The 26,627-nt window shown below is 36.1% G+C and overlaps 2 protein-coding genes across 3 annotated transcripts; one reads left to right on the forward strand and one right to left on the reverse strand.

The window, feature by feature from the left end:
* Positions 1-728: 728 nt before the first annotated feature.
* Positions 729-7,642, forward strand: LOC137274465 (nuclear apoptosis-inducing factor 1-like). Its single transcript, XM_067807662.1, has 4 exons — positions 729-1,177; positions 4,904-5,036; positions 5,447-5,597; positions 5,792-7,642. The coding sequence occupies exons 1-4, from the start codon at positions 1,025-1,027 to the stop codon at positions 5,964-5,966; spliced, it is 612 nt and encodes a 203-aa protein (XP_067663763.1). The 5' UTR covers positions 729-1,024; the 3' UTR covers positions 5,967-7,642.
* Positions 5,825-9,645, reverse strand: LOC137274464 (putative nuclease HARBI1). Of its 2 annotated transcripts, XM_067807661.1 has the most exons (5): positions 9,160-9,645; positions 8,808-9,031; positions 8,012-8,120; positions 7,691-7,871; positions 5,825-5,912 (listed from the first exon to the last, which is right to left on the reverse strand). In XM_067807661.1, coding segments are annotated over exons 1-5 (963 nt in total). In that variant the 5' UTR covers positions 9,607-9,645; the 3' UTR covers positions 5,825-5,910. The 2 variants fall into 2 exon arrangements, with proteins under 2 accessions (XP_067663762.1, XP_067663761.1); XM_067807660.1 differs by lacking the exon at positions 5,825-5,912 and having other exon boundaries at positions 7,657-7,871.
* Between the last annotated feature and the right edge of the window lie 16,982 nt (positions 9,646-26,627).

Below are 26,627 nucleotides of genomic sequence, written 5' to 3' on the forward strand. Positions count from 1 at the left end.
CACCTGGCCATATCTTAACTGTAATGAAGTCAAACAGACCAGTGTTCAATATTGTAAGCAATTATCCATTCAACTGGAGTAGGATGACATACATCAACCCTGTAAGTCAGACAACCAATCCACAAGTCTGTCTCAGAGCCCCTGAACTGCAATATTTTCCCTTTAACTCACATTTCCACAAGGCTAAAGCCCAAACTGAAGAAAGCTTAGATGAACTCGGGTTCTGAATCTCTTTGTTTCATTTTAAATGAATATATATTTGTTTTCATCAAACTTATTCACAGACTAAGCACTAGTCTAAGAATCAATGACTTAGCAAGACTGTGTCACATGTTGATAATGTTACACAATCTAATTGATTTAGCATGGCCATGTCATAAGTTGTTAATTTAACATCACCACATTAATTTAGCGTGGATACGTCATATGATGTAAATGTCACATATCCTTGGTAATATAGAGTGGCTATGTCGTATGTCGTTAATTTAGCAATGCCATGTCATATGTGCTTAATGTATCACATGCGTTTAGCATCACCATGTCCAGTAATGAGAACAATAAACATATCTGTTATCAGAAGTATTTAATCTGTTTGTCTGAAAAAGAAATAAAATAATAACAATAAATATTGTCCGTTTTCAATTTAAATTTTTTTTTCAGTATATACTCAATGTGAACAGCTTGTAGTCTGAAAAAGCTTTGGGAATCAATTTGTAAGTCAGGGGCGGTATTCTAAAAAAGTCTAAGATTTCTCTTAAGTTTTGTCTTAAGTTTTCAAAAATTGACTTAGCTAAGTCAGAAACTTAAGTTCGTATTCATAAAGTGACTTAGTCAAAAACTTAGCTGAGTCGGACGTTAAGTCGATCATAAACTTAAGTTCTTGGCCGCGGTGCGTGCGCATCGTTGCTAGTGGGAAAATACCAGCAACGGAAAACTTCCGGTGGAACTCTTTAATGCAAGAAAATAAAAAGTGACGTCAAGCGGGGATTCCCTTCTGTCATCGGAACGCAGACGACAAGAAATCATGGCCGAGACCGATGCTAGCAAGAAAAGAAAACCCAACTGGCATAAAGAAGAATGTCTGCTGTTAGCAGAATTAGTGAAGGAGAGGAAGACTGTAACAGAGGGGAGATTCGGACCGGGTGTGACTTCGGCAAACCGACATGAGGCGTGGCAGGTGAGTGCATTCAACACGTTAACCCCCTGGATGCCACAGGGACATATATGTCCCTCCTCTTCACACCTCACTTTGAAGTCGAATAAAATTCTAAATATACCACGCATATATAAATACTTCACAGTTTTGAATTCTGCGGAAAATTCCCAGTTTCTTGATACCATCCACTATTATCTCAGACCAAGCGAAAGTGCTTAAAATCGCCTTTCAAAATAGGCTTCTTCGTAAATGTCGCCATTTTTCAAACTGTACAAAATCGAGATTCACAGCGTTATTTGCAGTATGTTTTGAAATGTGAAAATCGGATAATTACTGGGAGTAATGAATTTCAAAAATAGCATATTAATGATCACTGATATCAAGTTTTCATGTAACCCGGAATGATAATTCTGAAACGTCACCGATGTACCCAGAATCGGTTGGGATGTTTTCGAAAATACACTTACACGAACGCCGAAGTGCGCTTTCCGCCATATTGGATAGTGTTTACTAAATCACGTTTCGAGAAGGCCGGTATTGAGAAGCCCATTACATCATCTATACTTCATAGTTAGCTGCGACAAATGCATCATTGAATTCCCCATATATCTTAGAATCAAATTACAAATGGTCTTTGTCACCAATACCAACTGTCTAGACAAAACGAAACGAAATATACTTTGTATGAAAACGAACGCTGTGCTCGAAAGACAGCGCTTGACTGAAATGTAAACAAAGAAAAAATCCAATTTTACAATGCGTAGCATTTTCGGAAATTTCCTAACATCCAGCCCTCTAATCATTGCTTACAATAGCTCAATACGCTTAGTATATTCAGGGGAAGAGTATCGTGGCAAAAAATAGCAAATTGAAAATAGATACAATGAAATAATTTGGTAATTCATAAGAAACTGTCAAAATTTTAGTGCAGCGTGACGCCATGACTGACGCAAAATCACGCAGAACGACAACGGTACTTATCGGCATTTCTGGCTTCTTCCGTCATTTACAATGTAAACGATAAGAACATATCACAATACACAGATAGGCAGAATAATTCTGATTACTTACATCTCACATTTATATACAAAAGATCCCTGAATCAAGCAAAATGTCGTCGCAAAATCCTGTGTACCCCTCTCAGCGAAGCCGCCATTTTGAAAGAAATCGGTCATCGGTAGTGATGTCACACGTCAACATTGTTGCACATATTAGGCAATTTCTTTGAGGTGAAGGTCGGTTGAACAAGAGTAAACACAATGCCCATACCATTCCGATTGCACTTTTAGTATTGTGATGTATATTTTGCGCATCGTTCAGATATTTTTTCATGAAACTGATTTCAGTATCTACGTATATCCATGTTCAACACCATATCATGTGTGGATATAAGGTATCCGTTTTTATTCTTTGAAAGCTTTTGATTGTTTGAATAATATTTACATGGGAAACTGTCTAAGTAAGTGTATTATACCACATTTTAAGCCTCTACACAAGTGTTGGAAGACCACACGTAGCCATTACTGCAACATGTGCTTTAGTTCCCGTGACGTGCAATATTCAATACGTTGGGGCAAATATTGCAGTTTCATATGAACAGGTTAATAAACAACGATTTAATTCCAACTTATAAGTAAAACGGATAATATTAATGAAAATGATTTGTACATTATATCAAATGTAGGGACACACATACTACTATTTAGAGGAATTGTCTTGTTCATTGTATTGGTTCGTGTCGTTTTTATAGACAAAACTATTATCAATATTAATTGACCAGGTGCGAGTTTGTCAAAACGTTTCATGATTCATTATCATTGTTTTTCGATAATAAAGTCAATTCAAATGCGATTAAAATATATCTGATGGCAGAATGTCTAACTCAAACAATTTTTATACGGAAATTGTTAAAAATATATACATCAGGTCAAGTCTTAATTTGGACAAGCATTACGTCCATTTTCTAATACTTCTTTACTGAAACATCGATCTCTTTGTACCTTTCATTGCATACTTATGAAGGGAATTGATTTCATAATCATGAGAAGAAAAGTATTTTTCCTAAATGAATACTCAATGAACATTCAGGTGTTGTGAAATTTTCATTTATGCTAAATTGATGCTAGGCAGGTTCGCGTGTTGCTCACAATAAGATATGTAGTAAAACCGTGTAATTGTTGATATATTCAGGACACTATTTCAGTGATAATACCATTCATTTTATATTTTGGCTAAAAAGTGTTGAATTCTGACACAGAAGCCGAAATCTTTTACACATTGAGTGGAAATTAGGGTTAGATATGTACTAATCAGCAACCAGAGTAGTCTTTTTCCGACGTCACAAAATGCACAAAACATGCTGTGACGTCAACTAAAATGTCGCATTATTTTCAGTTATTTCATTACGTTTGAAAATGTGGCTGTTACTCCGTTAATAATGATGGAAAATTAATAAAATTACATATACACAAACAGGAGAATATGGGAATCTAAGAACTAAAATATGTATCGGATAGGGACATCCAAATCGCTATTGCCTGATTTTTGATGTAGTACACTTGCATCTTGTCTTACAGATTGTGAAACTACCAAAAGGTATCCTCTCACATTGGGGAAATTTGTGTTGGAATAGTTTGGTTCACTGTGAACAAAACATCACGAAAATATTCTGTCCATATCCACAGCAAATTCTCTCCATGTGATCGGAGTTACATTGACCTAATGTAAACCGTAGCTGAGTTATGCCCCCTTATCTTTATACGTACATGACCTCTCTGTCGACGTTTGACGTCATAGTAGAAAATCGATTTTTGACATTTATTGCGGGTCATTTTTGATTTTGTGAGTATGACGTTATGCATTAGCACATACATCCATTTCATATACACTTATGTCGTTCAGATATCAAGCTGTATTTTCTTCGCTGACACTTCCCGTAAAGATGCCAAATTAAAAAAATCGTAGCAGAGTGCTTTTATTGGTGCATGATAAAAAACTGAGAAATTTACTGTTTTTGAACACACACAAAAGTTTTGGACAACTTTTAGCAGTGTCTCTTTCTCAAACCCCTGAGGTAGCCGCAATTATATTTATACCAACGGATACGAAATCAAATATCCTACATGTCTGTGCAATTTCATAGCCGTACGCAGATCCAGGACCACGCGAGCGCAAATCTCGCACAACGTTCACTTTTCAAACTTTATGAAAATGTGCGCCTGAAAAAAAACTCGGCATCCAGGGGGTTAAAGAACGTCTTATCAGGATAAATTTGATAACACGTAATTATGTATAATTACCTCATGAATTGATGGTACATTGTACAATAGGAAATATATACGAACCTTCAACATCATCAATTAGTATAAAAATTTACGAGCACCATTTAATGCATTTTATCAATTTTTGTGTAAACTGATTTTTAAAAAAATGGTTGATTTGCACCAATTCCCTCCTTGTAATATAAAGTATTATGCTGTCAGTAATGATTGTTTATTTACAGAAATATTCCGTACATTCTTTTCTACAGACCAAAAGTCGTTTGGTTCAACTTATAATGTCCCTGAGTAATGGTACACAAATACTAAATCAGAGAAATCATTAATCATAATGAAAAATTACTTTTACATTAATTTGAAAATTGTCATGTTCTCTCCTGAAACAGAAGAATGCCAAAACCAAATTTGTTATTTTCAAACCAAGGATCCAGGTAATATTAATCCAAATGTGAACCAATTTTTGTCTTAGAAAATCACAGACACCCTCAATGCAAATGGTCACCAACAAAGAAGCAAAGAGGAGGTCATTAAGAAATGGAAGAATCTGAAGAGTGCCGGAAAAAGTGCTTACAGCACATTCAAGAATTCAACAACTGCAACCGGTAATGTTTAGATTTTATTTCCTACAAAGAGTAATATATCTGGGATAAGGCCTAAAAAAATTCTTGGGGTTCCCATGTCTCTACTGACCCAAAATTTTCCCACTGACCATAACAATTTTACTCACCATAATAAATCCGACTTTCTTTCAGTTATGTAAGTATTTTAAAAGCACAGGAGAAAACCTAAAGTAGTATCATATCACACCATTGTTTATGAATTATAAAATCACAAAAACACCAACTTTTAGTTTTGTGTGAGGTAAATCTGTTCATTGCCATGAATAACATTGATCATCTATATTTCATATGAGCAGGTGACTATGGGTTGATTGTGTAATATTTTTAATCTCACCAATGTGGTATGTTATAGTAGTATAATTAATTCAAAGTAAGTCTGACTATATTTTCAGGCGGTGGACCACCCCCAACACCTATAAGCCCTGTCACAGAGGCGGTGGTGGACTGTATTGGCAGGGATAACACTGTCCTAACCGGGATTGGGCCAATGTCAATGGATTCAAGCTTCATACAGCTCCTACAGCTAGACCAATCCTTCGAAAAGTAGGTAATAAGTTATTGATAGTATTATATGAGTTCCCCAGGCTACATGCATGACTGACTGTGTGAAGTCATAATTTAAAATTAGAAATTAGTTAAACCTTCTTTTAAGATATAAAATAAGAACAGAAAACAGGAATTGAAAAGCATATGTATTAAAATGAATACAAGATTGATGATATACGTTTATGTTTCAGAGAGTTAGAGCCATCATTGGCATCACCATCAACATCAGCATCAGCCTGCACATCAGTCTCCACATCAGCTACTTCCTCAGCAGTTTTGGAAAAAGAGAAGTTGTTACTGGAAATTGAGGTTCTGAAATTACAGAAAATTTATCTTCAGTCAAAAATCAGGAAATTGGAAGAATAGCTTTTCACATGTATTTTACTAGTTCCAAATATACAGAACAATCTTTAACAAGCACAAGTATTGCTGTTATGAAATTGTTGTTGCGTGTGACTTATCCCTAAAATACAAAATTGTGTATGTTATCATTGTTATGTCAAAGGTAGACATCTCTTGTGTAATTTTAAGAGCTAATGACAACCGATGAATACAAACTTAATGAACAGTCAGAATATTGGAAAACAACACCTTGGATTTTCTTTCACTTGAATTGTTGGTACAAGACATTATCTTACTCTGAAATTATGGCATATTTCTTGACTTGCATCTGACATTTTCGCATATTTGGAGGCTTTACTTTTAATGTTATCCAATATTGCTACGACTGATATGACCAAATGTTATCTGTACACTTGAAAGATGATGCCCACTGATAATCTACTTCAGTTTTGGAATAAATTGCATCTTATTTCCGGTACATGATTTTCAGGGCCAGGGGGAATTGTGATCTTCGTAAGACTGGTGTTGATGTTTAAGATGATATACATGTATGTGGTTAAATTAACCATGGGATGAGGTTGAACCCCTTTTTTTATATCAAACGTTTCAAATTATTATAGTTTTATGGCTTGTTATGATGCTGCTATTTAAAGAATGTACATATGGAATATGTTTGAAATCGAATAACTTGAGGCTTAAACATGGGTAATATTAGCATAATTCTAAAGTGCTAGAACTCAGTCTGATCCACTTTACACTTGATGCCATTTTGCACAGAAAAATGAAAACAAGTCAACCTTGACTGTTAACATAGGAAATTTTGCTTTTACCTACATGAATCATCTGGATGAATCCTAGAATGTATTGCAATGCAAACAATTATATTGAGTTTTTCAATGGATGATATTTATTAACCCTTTGAATGAATTCTTCTTATGATGCCATAATCGTAATCTGTTAAACTATTTCACATCAAAGGAATTATTTATTAATTGTAATGTAATTGCATGATCTTATGACAGACTTTAATAGTCTGATGTTTAGGGTGTAAATTATACCCGCTCTACAGAGTAAGGGGGGTATATAGAGTTCACTCTGTCCGTCCATCCTTCCATCCCAAAATTTGGACCTGAGCATATCTCTGAAAGTTTACATGTTAGGTTCACCAAACTTCACATACATGTCAATCATTACCAATAGATGTGCCTTTTGCTATTTGGAAGTTGGGTTTTTTTTTCAAAATTTGGGGTATTTTTTACTGTTTCCATGGAAACATGACTATTTACTGGCAAAGTGTGTGCAACATGAGACAGTCTATTTCAATTTTATGTCAGGTTTCCACAGGAAAAATAATGTTTCCATAAATTGTTAGTCTAATTAGTACATGGGAAGTAGGGGGATGTAAGCTTTGTTCAATTCTACACTTGTTTCAATTATACTTATGATTACATAGCTCTGTCAATAAGCATTGATTTATACACTTTACTGTAGTGTGTGAACAGTGCTCATTGTTCTCATGTTACCATGTTGGTTATTTATAAACTGCTATATGTAATATAACTCAACACTGCAATTAGTATATTGATAGAATATACCGGGATGCATCATGTGTTCTGTTCTTATTGATACTGTATTGTAGAAAATTGGGTTGGTTTCAGAAACTAATCCTTTCTACCAGTCCTAATAAATGTTGGAAATAATTTTGATAGTTGCTTCAGTCAATCAGTAATGTATGTCATCAGACTTACATGGAAAGTGAGTCCTTGCAAACTGCTCCCTGTACCGAACTCCCATCAAACCTTGTGGAGGCAGGACTGCTGGTGCTGCGGCTGCATTGCGCTGTTGTTGCTGTGGTATACCATCAGCTGGTGGAATTGGAATATTACGTTCCTTGCAAATATTATGCAAAACAGCGCCGGCCATAATGATCTGAAACACATGAAATGACACAATGACAAAATCTCCAATGAACATGGCACATCTTATTACAGCCACTTACAAGATATTACTAAATTGAGTGATTTCTCAATGACATATTTGTATCCCTTCATTTAGCTTCTCATTTTTACCTTGCAAGTTCTCTCTGGGGATTGTCTGATTTCACCATGAAGGACTCCAAATCTGCGCTTCAGTTGGCCAATTCCACGCTCAACACAACTCCTTGTGATCTTGTGTGCTCTGAAAATAATTGTCTTAATATCAAAATATATCAAAATAACTTTGGTTCACACCAGTTTAAAAAAAACAAAAAACAAAAAAAACATGAATGGGGTTAATAATGATATTATTGTATTTATTTAGTGCCATTTATTTATTTATTTATTGTATTTATTTAGTGCCTAATATGCTCCATAGATATGCTCAGTGGCACTGTAGCAACATTGGGAAAGGAAATAGTTCACACAGCTTTACAGAAGAGAAGCATGAATTGATAGATGTTAAGTAGATATTTAAGAGTTTGGGTTCCTTAATCTTCTTATGTTATTTGAATTCAATTTTACTGAAAAAAAATTCAGGTATATTATTGTTAGAATGTGCATTATCATAAAAAAACTAAAAAAAACTAGAAAAAGTTGAAGATAGATACAAATTACTTTGATGTGATCTGATCAGTGTTTTGTGTCAGTGCCAAATTAATGTTCTTACATTGAAACACATTATTATCAAATCATTGAATTTATATTATTATTATTATTATTCAAATGATTATGATAATAAATATGATCATCTGTTGGATATATACTTGCATGTAACGCAAGGTTTAATTTGGTTATTTTTTTCCGTATTATGTGTATCCAATTATGATCGCAAGTTTTTACAAACTAGCAAGGGAGGTTACTCCAACATTTTGTGGATAGTTCTTACCGGTTGTAGCGTGCCTGACTGCCGGGTTCTGGGCGAAGGAATGGAGTAAGCAGCCAACGTTTAGACGGATAACCACTATCACCGAGAAGGTGACACCTAGCTGGCAAGTTGTTGCTCTCCATTAAACGGAAGAGGCCACTCTGAGAGAGGATTCTTGAGTCGTGTGTGGACCCAGGCCAGCGTGCCACGATGTCAATGATACGGTCGAAGGGATCGAACACTACCTGACAAATACAAATCCACAGCAACAAGTTTACAAATTTCTTACAACCAATCGACGATTCAAAATTTTGTGAGATTATTTGGAAATAAGCTTTGAGAACACAAATATATGAATCTGTGAAGAAAGTACCTGTGTGTTTATGCTGTGGTAGTGATGTCGATTGACGTAAACATCCTCATTTACAGTTGGTGCCTGTATTTGTATATGCGTGCCGTCAATGACGCCGATCACCCCTGGGAAGTTCGCCGTCCGGTGAAACTCCACCTTGTTGCGTTGACACTCTGCGGGACTGGGAAAATGTATAAACCGTGCCACCATGGCAGGGGCGGACAAGGCTTCAACAGTCGTGTATATCGCACGTGAAACGCTCGGTTGACTCAACCCGTGATCATCCCCATTACACAATTGAAACTTGCCTGTTGCCAGAAACCTCAAAGTTACTAAGAGCTTTGTTGTTGCATCAATAGCATGATTCCGTCCAGTCAGTGGCTGTATTTGTGCTCCAATAAGTTGCAATAAAAACCTAATACCTTGTTGATTCAGTCTGTATCTTCTAAGTAGTTCCTCGTCATTCATATCATTGAATCTGTTGGATCTTGGTAAATATACACGCTGTGCGGCTGCCATTTTGGTTAGACTTAAGTTGAAATCCTATATTTAAGCCTACATGGGTGCAGGCTTAAGAACTAAGTCAAAAAACAACAAGACTTAAGTCTAAAACTTTTATTGAATATGACTAAGAATAAAGAAGTGATTTAAGACAAAACTTAAGTTTTTCAAAAAAAACTTAAGTCATTTTTATAGACTTAAGTTTTTTTTAGGACTTAAGACTTTTTTAGAATACCGCCCCAGGTCAAACATTGATAATCTACTGCTTGGATTTAAGTTAATTTGCTGTGTTGAAAGTACTGTGTTTCTTGTACATGCATGTTTTCCTGATTGAATAAACCTGACTGTATTTTCCCTGGTACCTCAGCTCCTGCCCTGTTTTTATAACTCTCAATATTACCTTAGTCTCCACCAGCTGGGGCCAGCACAAAAACTCTTTGCCCTAAATTCATTTCAACCAAGGCGCTTAAAATTGCAATTAAAATTCTTAAAATGTGTAAGAAATTGAATTACATTTCAGTTGTGTGTTTCTCATTTCACATTTTGATGGATAAAAATGAAACTTTTTGGGACAGTGTTGAACAAAAAACATACAGTGGTATAGTATGCTGGTTAAAAACCATCTGATGTGAAGCAAAAGTTACCAGCTGCCCTGATTAAAATGATACATCAATTCAAAAGTGATCCGTTTAATATTAAATTAAGTTGCAGTGAATTCAAACTTAATACTATCATGTATATCACTAATTTTGCAGATAGGTTGGATACAGTACACTATTACTACCCTCAGTGACGTGAAAATCTCCAGTTATCTTTGGTGGATATAACAACATGGCAATTCCAGGTGCCAACAACTCCACTGTCTCCAAGGCTAGTGTTTTTCATAATCAAGTAGGGAATCTGGGTTAGAATAGATTCTCACCTACCCCTGCTGATCATTTGAGTTGACCAAATCCATTGAATGGGCAGAGATTGTCATCATACACCACAAACATTGACTGGTGTTCACAATATCAATCACTAGATTGTTTGGTCCTGACTCAATTCCTTACAGGCCACCTGACATATCTGTAATATAACTTGTGCAGAGTTAAACAACAAACGAACTGTAGCAATGGACATGAGTGAGTGAGTGAGTGAGTGAGTGAGTGAGTGAGTGAGTGAGTGAGTGACATGTTTTCAACAAGAATAACAGTTAATGGACTAATTTGTGGTCAACACAAAGTATTTTCTAAATTATTTGCTTTTACTTTAAATTTTAGGGGCAGTGGCCCTTTCAAAAGAACAGTGAATCCTCTTTTTCCAATATTGGATATGTCCTTGGTGAGTGGAGGAGTGGTTGAGGTTCTGCACTGCACTTACTGCTAATGCTAGAGATTGGGGATGGAAATGAGAATTTCCATTATTGAAAGTGTTAAAAAATTACCCTTCAAAACAGGTCACTTGTCTTAGAAACCTCCTGAACCTCTAGTCAATTTCCATCGTCTTTCTCTTCGTGATGCTTAGCCAGCTAAATTGTTGTGAAGAAAAGGGGACAAAAGATAACTTAAATGTCCATATTTACATATTTCAAAGCTTCATGGTTGTTTTAAAACAGGACAAAAGATTATTCAAATGTCCAAATACACATATTTCAAAGCTTCACACTTATGTGTTAAAAGATGACAAAAGATATCTCAAGAGGCATGGATAAGTTTCAAATGAGGCCAAAAGACAGCTAAAGTTTCCACAGCTACATTTTTCAAGAAGACAAACAAGGCTCGATTTTTTAAATGTGTACCTACTTGCACCAGGTGCAACCTGAGATTAGTTGCACCAACCACATTCCGGTTGCACAGTGTTATTGTGATATCTAATGAAACAAATGTGCCATTGAATCATTTAGATGTTTACCCACTAAAAAATTCACTTGCACCTGATGCAAATTGGAAAAATAACTAGGTTGCATTTTGCAATATCGGGTTCCACCAGTGCAAGTAACGAAGCACTAATCTGAGCACTTGCAAAAGATCACTCAAATGTCCATATGTTTCAACGTTTCACAGTTATGCTTTATACAGAGACAAAAGAAAGATCAAATGTCCATATATTTCAAAGTTTCAAAGTAAAAGAGGACAAGATATATCTAAGATGTCCATATTTGTCAAAGTTGCACAGATATATTTTAAAAGAAGACAAAAGAAATCTTAAATCTCCATGAACTTCAAACCTACACAGTTATTCAGTGATGATTCCTTTGGAGTACCTCACTGCTTTTCTCCACCTGTTTGTCCGTTACAACAGAGTTCTGTCTGTGCTCATGTACTGATGCTGAGTTTAAACCCATGACAGTCTCCATTATGATTTTTAATCTTTTCACCTAAATACCTGTATCGCTTTGGTCATTCTGCCAACATTAACCTCATGTGCCCTGATATACCTGAAACACTGTTCGAATCAGTATTTAAACCAAAACCACACTCACTTCACCCAGAAAATATGAAAAGGTTTATGCCATCAAGCACACACATACATTGTCATTACATCAAATCTGTAAAGACAGTACAAATTGGAGTCTGGTTTAAAAATACCACAGTGATATATAAAGTAATTGTCAGTCTATATCATCTGAATGCCATTGATCCTGGAAGAGAACCACATAATTGGTTCTCCAGTGTCTCATTGTCCTCAACAATGAAGAATCATTCTTGGATTCCAGCAAAGGAATAACAAACATCATCGGAGATGTAGTGATGATTGGAATACTGCCTTTGTTTTGACTTGTTCTTGATCCATGGCTTGGGTAGACAGTATTTGTTTTCTTGGAATAACGGTCAGTGATTTGGCAAGTGAGTGGAATGGATAGGGCCTAGCTTATTGAGTCATTAGGAACGGAGTCAGTGTTAATGAGCACCATTACAGAAAGGAGTCATTGTTTGTCAGACTGTCAAAGCCAGATAACAGTCCTAGATCTTCATGCCTGTTTGTCTTGTCCTACACTGAACCTGGGCCAGTGCTTGCAATGTTTATCTAGGAGACAATCCATATATGGAGGTGAAATTTAAATCAATATTGAACTGTATGTCTTGTACTCTAATTTAAAATATTTTGTTCTTGAAATTACATCTTGATTAGGCTATTAAAATCCATAATTTTTAGAAAAAATATACACCACATATAAAAATAGTAGAAAAAAAATCACTATTGTTAGGCATGATTCAGTTATATTTTGTATGAAGAAAAATAAGCTTGTGAAATTAATTTTTGAAAACATGGATGATATATATTCATTAATGTATTATGCATTATGATTTCTTTTAAATTTTGGGGGTAGGGGGAGGGGAGGAGAGGGGGCAGGGAGTCCCAATTCTCTTTATCTTAATATATGTATGTAACTGGTCATTCTCATTTTTGTACAGCAATGGTAAAAACTTTAACTACTTGTCCTGAACTCTTCCTATTACCTTATACCTTTCAGAATGTCTAGCTGAACAAATGTTTAAATTTTAAATTATTTCTTTTTAAATTTCAATGTTTTTATTGTCAAACCTTCATGGTTAGGGTGACTCTCATTTGTAAGGTGTCAAGGTACTGGTAGAAAATATTACTTTTTCTAAAAAATAAAATTCATTCACAATCAGATTCATACTCAATACTGTTGTGCATTTAATATAAGAAGTCATCTTTTACTATATGTCTGTTTTTCACTTATGCTTAGGCTAGTGTGAACAGATTTGTTTTTGGGTTTTTTTTTAGAAAATTAGCTTCTCAAGCCCAAATTAACTCACAAATATGTTTTGCACAAAGTGAGCATTCTTTCATCCACTTAAGATGAACAAACGTTACCATGAACACTTTTTAAAGATCAATCAGCCTTCCCGCATATTACACATCAGCTTTGATTGTTTGAGTTATAAATATGCACAAGCAGAACTGGGTATCTGTGTGATGCTTAGCAATCATGAAAGTTTAACATACACTTTCTCTGACACCATATTACAAGGCTGTCTGGCACAAAGATATTTTAGTAACAATATCTACAAGAGTATTTATAACACAGTTTGCCTATATATCTTTGTGTCTTTTAATATTTCAAATTCGATTCCCCTACATTTTTCAGGAATATCCTATCAGGTGTTAAATGTTTACCAATCTGTTCCTCTTCCATCAACCATTCTGAAAAGCAGGAACTCCATGAACACAAGGCACCACTCATCATCTCCGGGGCCAGACAGGCGGGTCATTATTGAAGGACAAGTCACCTGTGGTCAATGCAAACCAACACACTACTTGAGTTACACTAGAAGTCTTAACCCAAGAAGACCCATCGAGTGATTGGGGCAGAAATATCTCAGTGGCAGACCAGACATTTTTTTTTGTTCAAGGTCAGCATTTGTTTGAATGGAAGACCATGGTGACCTGGGAAGCTGATCTACAAGGGTCATTCCAGTTGTCTGACCAACTACAACAGATGGTGGGACAGATATATCTCCTGGTGTTGTGTTTGTGGGAAAAACATGATGGCCTCTTGCACACAAGATGGCCGTCAGCAGCTGCAAGCAGCAGTCCTGGTTTACATAGATCACAGGCTTGTTGTTTGGTAAACAGCCGCCTAGACAGAGGATTGAAGAGATGACGAAGGAAGAGGGGTGGTTTGGGAGAATGGGGAGGTAAGACATGCTGGGAAATGGATGCACTGTTCCAAACACCCTAGTCTGTCACATGGTCCTTGAACCGCATTATTTTCCCTACAGCTTGGCCCTCTCTGTAATGCTGTACACCAAAATGAAGCAAGCCTAGGTATACCCAAGCTCAGGGAATCTCCCATCTCACTTGGACTCCTTTTCACTATAAATGGGATTATTTGTTACTATCAACATTTTATATATATTCAGAAACTAAGCATTTGTCAACTCAAAGAATCTTAGTCTAGCATCACATTAAATGTGTAACATTTAAATTTCCTTTCAATGATCATATGTTAATTATATGGGTTTTTTTTTTAAAATGCAATGTTTACTTGGCTATAACAAGTGGTGATGCACTGACATTGTAAATTCTTGAATGATTGCTTGGGTTTAGGATAATGTTTGTGGGATGTCCTGTAACCATTTGTGTCATTAGAAATATAACAACAAATGTTTCTAAACGGTCAAGAAACCTGTAATACATGGATATGTATGTATCAACATTTCATGTGAGCAAGTGAGTCCAGCAACATCATGGTGGAGGACACCAGACACAAACTGAATTGGTGATAGATACTCTTAAAAAAAGTATGTTGTTGAGGTATTACATCTACTTTATAGAGGAGCTATACTAAACCATTCTTTGGGGATACCTTATGGGAGGTCAGTTATCTCTCTTTACCTATCTGGGCACTTTCCAGTTACAGGTGAGAACTGGCAGTAGGTCTTGCTTTGAGATCCTTCACCTATCTGGGCACTTTCCAATTATAGGTGAGAACTGGCAGTAGGTCTTGCCAGGAAGTGTTTTACCTGTCTGGGCACATTCCAGTTACAGGTAAGAACTGGCAGTAGGTCTTGCCAGGAGGTGTTTTACCTATTTGTTTTCATTTACAAGCTTCTAAAACAGGTGAGACCTTGCATTTGGTGTTATTTTGAAACCTTAATTTCTATCACAACATACTTTGTAAAAGTCCTGTGAACAGATGGTTAATGAGGACCAAAACATATATTTATTTAGAGTAAACAAAGTAATTCTTCAAATCCTCTTAAACAAACAATTTCAAAGGGACAAGCACAATATCGACATAACACCATACTCCCAATTCCTCTGGAAACACATTATTCTTGACTCATATATGACTTCACTGTTTGATAAAGATATTAAAAATGGATTCCAAATCCAAATCGTTGAAGACTTCAATTCTTAAAGGATCCTGGTTCTTTGATGCCTCGTCAAACCTACTCCAATCGATGATCATTGCCAAGTAGATAAAAGTGGTTCTTGAGCATCTTGAAGTTATCAATATCTGTATTATAAGCTGAGAGAGATTATGAAATCTGTAAGGGCAAGTAAGTGATTACAGCTCCGATAGGGATTACATTGTCAATACCTTGTGTGCATTTCTTCAGCTGTGCAACACTTCATATCAAGGAACAGACAATCTATAAAGAACTGGTTTGAATATTACTTGTTTGGAAGAAGATATTTTCAGGAAACACATGTTCATCTTTTCTCAAACATTGTTAACTACCACCATTTTCTATTGTTTCTACTCATGTTCTTAATCTGACTTCTGTGGAACTGTTCTTATTTGGTGTTCATACCATTTGCAAAGTGATTTAATATGCATGTGTACGGCTCTCAAGAAATGCTAAACTGAAAAGGCATGAAAAATGTAACTGAAAAGAACTGATTTCGGGACCAAATGTCAAGTTTATATTTTGAATGTTCATGAAATCCTGTTATGAAAGTTATCAGAAAGTTTAAATGACTTGAAGATCAGTAATATGTCAAAAAAAGCCACAATGGACAATTTCCTAATTGAAAATCTGAAAATGAGAAAGTCGGTGAGATTAAAGCTTCACCATATGTTTCAGAAACTTACCTTATCCTCTCCCAAGAGTAGCCTAGTGGTTAAAGCATTTGTTCATCATATAGAATGCATGGATTTGATTCCCCACAGTGTACAATATGTGAAACTCCTTTCTGGTGTCCCTTGCCATGATATTATGGGAATACTGCTAAAAGCAAAGTAAAACTAAACTCACACACCTATCCTCTTCTGAGAAAATTACTAGCATCTTACGTTTAGAATTTGTCATACTTAAACATCAGTAAAATACTTTCCCCGACCTCCAAAATCAGCTCATACATGTTTGTTGTCATCCTCAATAATCTCCATGGTATACGTTAAGATAAATCTCCACTATACCCTGGATGCATCAGTAGCTCAGCTCGATACTTTTATTAACTAAGCTTTGCTGGTTCCACCGTGTCACAGTAGCCAATTAGTTAAGTCGCCATTACAACTGAGCTTGCCATTGTCCAACAAAGACTGTGGTCACAGCCAAAAACGTTTGTTTGCAGTTCGCAGTGCAACTCAGATTTGGTGGGGAAGTCATATAGACAAACTCACAGGTCCAAAACTTTAAGAAACATACGCAATAACTCCTTTTACCGCTTTTAAAGTACCTCATCATCATTTCTTTTGCCATGTTTAATTGCTCAACGTACCAGTGAAGACAATTGATTGGATAAAAAGTCAAGGGAGGTAATCAAATCATCAGACAGAGCCTTAGATGCATCCAGGCCATAGAGGAGATTTATCATATCCTATACACCGGAGATTATCAAGGATGGTTTGTTGATGCCTCACTTGACACAATTACATGTTCATGACAGTGATATGTAAATCTGGACCAAACAATCCAGTGACTGATATCATGAGGAACAAATCCATCCTGTCTGGGCACAAGGTTTGATTCAGTGTGGCCTTGATCATCTTAGGGAACATATTTCAATTGGAATTTCCAGGGGGGCACTTTAATACACTGTCATTAATCTGAACAAATAAGCTGTTGAATAAAACAATATGGACAGATACTGCTTTTCTCAATATTCCTTCCAAGAAACAGTTGTAAAATCAGACTGATAGAAAGCTAAACAAGATTAATATAAAACATACACACCAATATTACAATATTCATCAATATTCTGTCTCATGGGCACAGTTTATAGGCCTACATATTAGACAAATTGCAGTTTAAGAACAGTGTAAAGTATTGTCAAAAATGCACAAGCAATGTATTTTGATTAAAATTGATTCTATAAATGTAAAAATTAAAATGATTATATCCCCCACACTGATGCAAGGAATGAGTATTCAATTTAACTAATTATGCAGTCTAAAAAATAAGGTAATTTTCATTAAACATATACATTTGGGAAGAGGTGAATGTACAAAGTGAGTGCCATCAAGTGGAGAACTGAATCTGGGTCTTCTTAAACTTTAAATAATTAATCATACTGTTCCTTAAAGGGTATATGCATATTCCCTATTCTAAGTCTGTTTGTTTGCTGATCCAAAAAGCCATCATTGTTTGTTTGTATTGAACTCACCTATTGTCCAGCAATAAGATTCATTAAATAACTGAGTATGGACAAGATAATACAGTGATTGATATCATAAGCATTGATCTTCATATTTGGACAAAAATACACCAACAAAGTCAACGACACTAACTCCAGGATTCTGTTTGTCACAAGAGACCATATAATAAGAATACATTTTACATGGTCTGTGTTGTCTCAAATATCACGAATCACCACATGGCGTTCTGTAGCGTGGGTTGCTGAAGACCAGTTCTTCTCCAGATCTGCAAGTTTACATCAGACAGTGTGACCTACCTATGGCATGTGAAGCGCACAAGATTTTCCCCCATTAAAAACCCACAGTATAAGGTCAACAAGAGAATAATAGCATCTAGAATAATCCAGACAATGTGTCTGCAGGTAATGTGTCTGCAGGTAATGTGTCTGGGTTTAGTCATAGATCAAAAGATACACATACAAGTGTTTATATGTCAGCTTCATGATAATGTCTCTTGGGCAAATATTGCTTAACTGTGTGTGAAAACTACTATGTGTAGAAACAGCGTTGACCCATGAGATTCAGGTTAGAACTGGTCCTCAGCAACACGTGTTTGTAAGATGCATGGACAGGATCAAGCTGTCTTTCTCTGATGCCTATTACAGTTTCCCAGTTGCACTGACTGATGCTCATGATGTCAGTCACTAGATTGTCTTGTCCAGACTTGGTTATTTACAGCCCACATTTGGTGCAGCATCAAAGAAATGCTTAAAGTAACTTTTAAACTACTAAATCACAATAGGTACTCACATAAATCCAAATATCCTGCTCTTCAAAATGAATTGTTATACATAAGAATTAACCCTCCAATAAATTCATTCATGCAAACATGAAACCAATGTTTCAGACTCTATACACATCTAAAAAATTACAGCATAATAATTCATGACCAAATGTTGACTATGTTGGCGTATACATGTGGATCTACTCAGTTCTTTCTCAAACATCAGACTTCGCCTTTTTAAAACTCAATCAAATTACCATGAAAGCTTATTGCCAAAGGATTACCACGGTAACAAGAACACAGGGAGCAACTGCTTGAGAGGTAATTGGTTGGAACTGATTACCCAAGCAAAATGTTGAAGTAATAAACATGTTGTCTTCCCTGGAGGAAGTTTCAATAACTCCAGCGGCAAATTTCATTCATGTAAAGAATTACCAAAGCTTTGCGGAAACCCCAAACTCAAACTTTAAACTTTTAAGTAATTATGCAGAGTATATTTTTTTAATAATCTGACATTTTAAAACAGCTGAGCTTTGTATTCTTGGGATGAGGCTTAATGGCTTTAATTGTGGACTGAAATGCTGGTATTGTCACGAATATCACCTCACAATATTGTAATTATTCCTTGGGGTTGGGAAGAGCTCAGAGCATAATGACCACATTCAAGTCCCTGTCCTGAAATTAACATTTTTTTAAAGTTTTTAATTTGATGGCCTGTTCATTATTTCAACTTAAAATGTGTTACATTGGAAAAATATATCGATCATTTGGAATCTCTAAACTGAAAATGGCCATTACAGTTAAACAATATAAAAAAAATACACATTCCAAAATGTTGCATGACACTTGTAATAGTCTTAGTATTGGCTTTAGCAAGGCTTTACAGGAATGAAGAGCAAAACACCATGATATCTGATTAGTTAAACATTAAAAATATACAAAAGGCTAGACCATTTTGTGTTAATTTAGGACCTGACAGAGATCCCAGGATACAATGCATCTCACAATATGCTATTGTACCTTGGACCTCATACACGCAAGGTAGGGACTGACTCACACCAAGCATAATATATTTTGGATCTTGTAACAAGTATCATGCATTAACGACCTCCCAAGAAGCATGATGAGCTCATTACCTTACAAACACAATGTGCTAACTATCCCATAAGCATAAAATACTTAAGACCTCACACTAAGCACAGGATGCTCATTACTGCTTAACAAGCATGAGGTACTTAGGATATCACAACAAGCATGAGGTTCTTAGGGACTTCACAACAATAATGAGGTGCTTATGACTTCTCAACAAGGATGAGGTATGCATGATTTCACAACAAGCATGAGGTCATTAGGACCTCACAACAAGGATGTGCTTTAGGTCCTCACAACAAGCAGGAGGTACTCAGGACCTGAAAACAAGCATAAGGTACTCAGAGCCTCACAACAAGAATGAGGTACTTTGACTTCAGAACAAGCATGAGGTACATATGACTTCACAAGCAAGAGGTATATATGACTTCACAACGAGCATGAGGTCATTAGAACTTCACAACGAGGATGAGGACATTAGGACCTCACAACAAGCATGAGATGCTTAGGAACCCACAACAAGGATGAGCTGCTTACGACTTCACAAGTATGAAGTACTTAAGGTCTTACAACAATCACAAGGTACTTAGGACTTTATAACAAGCATGAGGTGCTTACAGCTTCACAACAAGCATGAGGTACTTTTTATTTCACAACAAGCATGAGGTACTCACTTATAGTAATAATGATAAGGAACTTAGCATCTAATCTGGCCCCATCCCTGAACTTCTCTTCAGTAACTGAAGCTTCTAATATGAGGCGACAAACAGGATCCAAGGTGGAAGCTTACTAACTTGGTTAACAAATGTCATTTTATCTCCATTGTGTAGATCAATGTTCATGATGTCAAGCACTAGAATGTCTGGTCCATATGTGATAATTTACAAACCACATTATACAGGTAGAATACTCCTGAGTTTAGATAACAACCAACAAATATGGCCACCATAACAAAATAGAAGGTTTCTCATGCAACCAGTGCTAGTTTGCCTGGCACTCCTTTGATCATGTACAGATCTTCCTTAATGAAATTCAGTTCCACAAGGTGACCTTAGCTCCAAAGCCATTGTAAATCTACATAAGTGTGTCAGAGTTCACAGTCATGACCCAAAGATCACTTTGTTGGACAGTGCTTGAACAATATTCCTGATGGACAACATAAAACAACAGTCATTCAATGGGGACTCTTGATTGACTGATAAAGATATTTCAAAGTGTGTACAGAAAATGTCATCAATCTCTTAAAGTCCATCTTTGATGAACTCTCGAGTCTGCAACAGCAATGCACAAACAAACATTTCATGCTAAATGAAAATAATTAAGACAGAAAATAAAGCTGTTGTTGGTATGTGAGCTTATTGTTCTGCTACCTAAAATACCACCAATATTGGGGTAATGGTGCTACAGACTGGAGATATTGAGTAAGCTGTAGAAGGTGCTAATTGTTCCATCCCCATCTCTAAAGTCAGCCATGTTGTTTATGGTTGTCTTGTAATGGAATGTAAGCCAATATTAGGTTCAGTACTTATTGTCTAGGATCTACTGATGAGATGATTAAGGCTATTTTCCTCATCTTTATATATTTGTTATTGCCTTGTCGTATTTCAATTACTGAAGGTCAGGGTGACTCCTGAGTCTCGTTTCACTAAACAATCATGGGGCAATTGCAATTACTGTCGTATGTGAGAGTTGAAATGTAGGAGTTTCGACTGTTGTACATCAATGTTAACGTATAGAAGTTACGACTGTTGTACGTCAATGTTAACGTATAGAAGTTACGACTGTTGTACGTCAATTTTAACGTATAGAAGTTACGGCTGTTGTAAGTTGGTGGTGAAGCATTAAAAAAAGGTATGTTGTATTATATATGTCACACAGTAATCAAATGTGACTGTCACACCAAACAATGCGATTGTACTGACCAGTCTGTGTAGTTTATCTTGATAATTCACCATTTATCAATGTGGAATGAATCACACTATAATCTTTCTGAAATTCTGAAAGCATCCTGTGCATAGCACATACAGAAAAACTGTGAGGTTTAAAAAGGTGTGCACTTATGCAATGATATTAAGGGGAGATAACTCCATGGGGAAAGGCATACTGCCATAGGAACTATGACTTAGTGATCATTTTTCATTTCCATAGGAGTTACGAATGTTGTAAGTCAGTGATGAAACAAAGAAGTTACAGTTGTCCTAAGTCAGTGTCAAAATATAGGAGTTAAAGATGGTGAGGAGTTGTCTGTCTGTCTGTCTGTATGTCTGTATGTCTGTATGTATGTATGTATGTTTAGAGCTAGGCCAGGATCTCCCCCTTGTGATATAAGAACAAGAGTGAAGAACAAGAGGTCAAGAGGTGGGGGGCTAGGGAACTTTAGACTATCACAAACTTTCCCTGGGGTAAGAATCATGTAAGTCAAAACTTCCACTGGAGAATAAACGGCCTTCTACACCTGTAAGGATCCTATTGAATCACTTGAGCGTGTGACAAAAATCTATGTTCTAATCACTGTTTGAGTGAGTGTGCTTTGCAAAGAGCAGCATACACATCAAAAATTAACTGCAAAATGAATTACATGAGTACATAATTTGAAAGCACTTCTTAAAATTCTTAAAATGAACAAGCATTAATGTGGGTATAACATTCTGTTAGAGGAGGATAATATACTGAACATCAAAAGAAACACCAGTTTTGAACAAAAGTAAGTACTGATGTCTATGTTCACCTAAAACATGACAAAAAAGACCCCAACAGAGTTGTGTTTCTTTTGCTGCTAAGTATATAAGGAGGTGAATGAGTGCAGGCACTACCCCCAAAATAATGAACATACAGCTGCAATATCATTTTCATCATAGACCCTTTCAACATTTACAACAGGCGGAGCAGACTTAGACCTTTTATTTTTCAAGATAAACTACAACACAACATACATCAACTTCTAGAAAAAATCCTTGACAGACATTTGAAATAATTACTTTTATTATTTGAATCCCTGAAGTCCAGAACTGGGAACATTATGGTCATTTGCGATGCTTATCTTATCAAACTGGCGGCAGATAATATCAAATTTAATCTTTGTGAATCCTTTTCATTTGCACAGCTCTATACCAATTTCCCATGACAATTACAACCAGAAAATAGAATTGCATGTTGACACAAGCAGCCATCGTTCCATGGCATCAGAGACTGCTGGAACAAATCCCAGTGTGGGTGTGTTACATAGGATATCATTACAATTTGATTTTATATACAAGCAATAAAGCATTCTGTGGGTGTTATTGTCAACATTTGTTTGAAATGTATACAGGTCAGATGTGTACAACATCAGAATCGTACTTTTTTGAATAATACATCACTATCGTGAATAATACAGCACTATCTAATGGCAGTGTTCAGAATAATTGCATCCTGCTGGCTGGGGTCTGTGGGTTAGCCAAGTGGTTAAAGCATTTGCTCATCATGTCGAAGACCTGAGTTCGACTCCCCCATAAAATGCGTAAAATGTGTGAAGCCCATTCCTGGTATCACTTGCTGTGATATTGTGGGAATATTGCTAAAAGCAACATAAAACTAAACTTACTGCTTGCTGGTTGAGCCATTTCATATCATAAGTTGGTGAGTGAGTATAGTGTTACAACGCTTTTAGCAATATTCCAGCAATACTGCAGTGGGACATCAGAAATGAGCTTCATATATTGTACCCATGAGGGGAAATAAACCTTGGTCTTCTGCATGACCAAACACTCTCACCACTTGGCTACCACCTTAGTTCATAAACATTGGTGACATAAGCGTATGGTTGTGTATGCACTGAGCGAAGGCAATGACCACTGGAACTGCCAACACCCTTGAATGATAATAAAGACTGACTAGAAGGCAACAATAGCAACACCTACAGCTACATTTACTTAATCAGAGAGCTGCTGATAGGGCGCTTCATATGTTCCATATATGACTGTTGCACTAAGTGTAGTCTTTTAAGATCCAGGTTACAAATGATCTTCAGCAACCCATGCTTGTAGTAACAGGCAAAAAGAACACTAGATTGTAAGGGGAGTTTTATCATGTTTTCACACCATTTAGTCATACCAGTACACCATCCAAACACATGACTACACTGTACAGAGATATCAATTCACCTCTATCACAAAGTCACACAACTGTTACGTTCAAAATTTACCGTGAATTTACTATATAAGAAATCCCCTGTGAACCAGCAAAACAGAACAAAGACAAGTTGTAAACGTTCAAATTCTGTATTATTATGCAATGAGAGCAAGGTATACAAAGTCACAAGTCAATGGTCACAATGCTGATTACATATTCAATACAAATGAGACAAAGGCAATGGCTCACAAGATACAATATAGCAAACTCACCAAAGTCTCAGTATGAGAGATAATCAACTATGCAGAATGTAAACACAGCGATCGGTCTGACAGCAGATAATGTAGATTCAGGCGTTTTGATGATCCAGCATTGGCAGTGATGCATTATGTGAATGTGTGTCACTCACAGCACGGCAGCTAGCCTTGACATGTACTTTCAGTCGTTTCCCGAAAGTACGAGCACTTACTGTCATCGCCAACACTGTAGAATGCCCTCGAATAAGTCTCCCAGAAGTAAACACATAGAAAACTAAGAGCAGATAAATTCCGGAAAACCAAAATCCTAAAAGTGCTGACCATCTATTAAACGAAATGTGACCCATCATAATTATTATTCAAAACACTAAATGTTGTGACTCAATAATAATTATTACTGAATAAATAACAAAACATACAGAAAATACACACTCATAACACAACATACACATCATCCAAATCCACTGGTATGCCCTCCCATCAAAACAGTACACCGTTAAGTCACATCTCAATACACTTTCTTGTCACACCCTTTGTTCTCACAAGTACACCATCTATTTATACAAATACATCCTCAATTCACACATGTACACCCTATAGTCTCACAAGTAAACCCTCTATTTTCACACATACATCTCCTGTTCTCACATGTCCACCCTCTATTTTCACACATACACCCCCTGTTCTCACATGTCCACCCTCTATTCTCCCAAGTATACTTTCAAGTCACACAAATACACCTCAATGTTCTCTATGGCCATCTGCATGAATTGACGTGGAGGACCAACAGATTGTCGAGCACTGTTATGGTTGTTTCGTATAATCATTTAATGTGACACTCGTTCAAAAATGTATCTGAATTTAAAATGCCTGAGAAGTATGTTTCCTAATGTCCAAACTCATCATATATCCATAAAGAGATAAATGCATGCAATTTTTCAAGCCTGTCTTGGTGGCACAATTCATGTATCATTCTTAACCAGGACACGTCTCAAGAAATACAATTCATGAAAAGTCTCCTCGAATCTAGTTTGGGTTTGGTAATTTAAATTCTAAACACAACAGGAAAAAAATCAGTGTAATCTCCCTCAAGGTATTTCATTTCTAAAGATAGCTTTAAGCCCCATCTTTTCATTGCAATGTTAAATTTATATATCCAAAAGGAGGACCCCCCTAATATCCAAGACTCTTGTAATTCAAGCACATCTGAACATTTACAGTCTTTGAATGTGTTCCAAAGAGACATTAGACTCCGTCCCGAGGGACACCAGTTCACAGATCTCCTGGCACTGATGTAATAACACCACCTACTTAGCTAAACACGAGACAACGATAATTTTGCACAAATTGAAACACACACGAACAAAGGACTTGGGTCTTTTGCAACAAAATGTTGCAGCATTGAGAGTAATAGTCCCAGCATTTTATTGTACCGTTTATAGCTTTCTTAGCGCCATCAAAGGAGGACGTTTCATCTTCTAGTCGGCAACAGTCAATGTGAGGTTGCAGGGGCTTGGATCTGTATTCTGATTCAAGAGCTCATCCGATAAAATACCATGGTAATGAAGTATTCTCTCTCATTTCTCTCCCTCCAGGAATTTATTTTGGCGTAAAAGCCTCATTGGGTTGAGACGACTTTCCGTCTTGTCTAAGCATCAATAACATGAGATTGCACAAGTATGGGCCAGCACTGACGATTGCAAGCAAAATTTATGAAGAAAAAATAAATTTCTACGACTAAAATCATCATTTGAGCATAATAGATTATATGAAAATGTTGAACCGTGAATATTTGTCTTGGGGGAATTTGTCTTAGCTGAAGTGTTGATTAAAAATGGTCATAAACAGATTTTGAATCTGAGTGGGATGAGGTGTCTATTGCTGTTAGGACATTGTGTAAACACTGTTATCTGGAATAGTGATCTGAGGGTGCTCAAGAAAGTTTTAGAGGAAACAGATGAGAAAAACAAGAGCCAGTGTGAGTCTCCAGGAATAATTATATCTGCTTCGCTGCACTTGTATTATCTTAATCATATTTTTTAGTTCAAATATAAAACCAGGACTGACACCAAAAGAATGGATTACTCATTAACTGCAAGTCGGAGAAATTCACGATTAATCTAGTTTTTAAAACTGACAGTTTTATACCTTTATTTCCTCTGAAACAGAAATATGAACACTGTGAGTGATTGCATTTTCCCACAAAATTCTCTAAAGCAGAAGATGACATTTTAATAAATGTTATATTCATTTTCAAAACAGTAAATAAACATTGAAATGATGTTGATGTCTTAATAAACAAGCTTATGAGACTAAATAATACCTAAACTTGTAATCATATATAGTTTGTTGTCTAATGCCACACTCAGCAATATTCCAGCTATATGGCATGGTCTGTAAATAAAAGTCTGTACCAGATAATATAGTGATCAACATCATGAGCAATTGTCTATGCAATTGGGATGCAATGACAAATTTCATTTTACATAGTGAACTCTGAAAATGATCATTGGTCAAAACATCATTATAATGTTCTAACTGCCATATAGCTGGAAATTTCTGAGCACAGCATAAAACTAAAGTCACTCACGAAAAAATCAATGTTTCAGTTTCATTTTTTCAATGTTTTGTCTCTTACTGTACACAATTTTACAAAAATATAATTCATTATAAATTTACAAGGAATACCCGTGAGATGCAGGATTCAGAA

Source organism: Haliotis asinina, chromosome 2 (genome assembly GCF_037392515.1).
Source record: "Haliotis asinina isolate JCU_RB_2024 chromosome 2, JCU_Hal_asi_v2, whole genome shotgun sequence".
NCBI classification, from domain to species: Eukaryota; Metazoa; Mollusca; class Gastropoda; order Lepetellida; family Haliotidae; genus Haliotis; species Haliotis asinina.

Coding starts and splice junctions, on each gene's coding strand:
- LOC137274465 (XM_067807662.1), top strand. CDS start 1,025: ATGGCCGAGACCGATGCTAGCAAGAAAAGAAAACCCAACTGGCATAAA. Junction 5,037..5,446: donor GAATTCAACAACTGCAACCG/GTAATGTTTAGA, acceptor CTATATTTTCAG/GCGGTGGACCACCCCCAACA. Junction 5,598..5,791: donor CTAGACCAATCCTTCGAAAA/GTAGGTAATAAG, acceptor TTTATGTTTCAG/AGAGTTAGAGCCATCATTGG.
- LOC137274464 (XM_067807660.1), bottom strand. CDS start 9,606: ATGAATGACGAGGAACTACTTAGAAGATACAGACTGAATCAACAAGGT. Junction 8,121..8,807: donor AGTCAGGCACGCTACAACCG/GTAAGAACTATC, acceptor AATTATTTTCAG/AGCACACAAGATCACAAGGA. Junction 7,872..8,011: donor CCCCAGAGAGAACTTGCAAG/GTAAAAATGAGA, acceptor CATGTGTTTCAG/ATCATTATGGCCGGCGCTGT.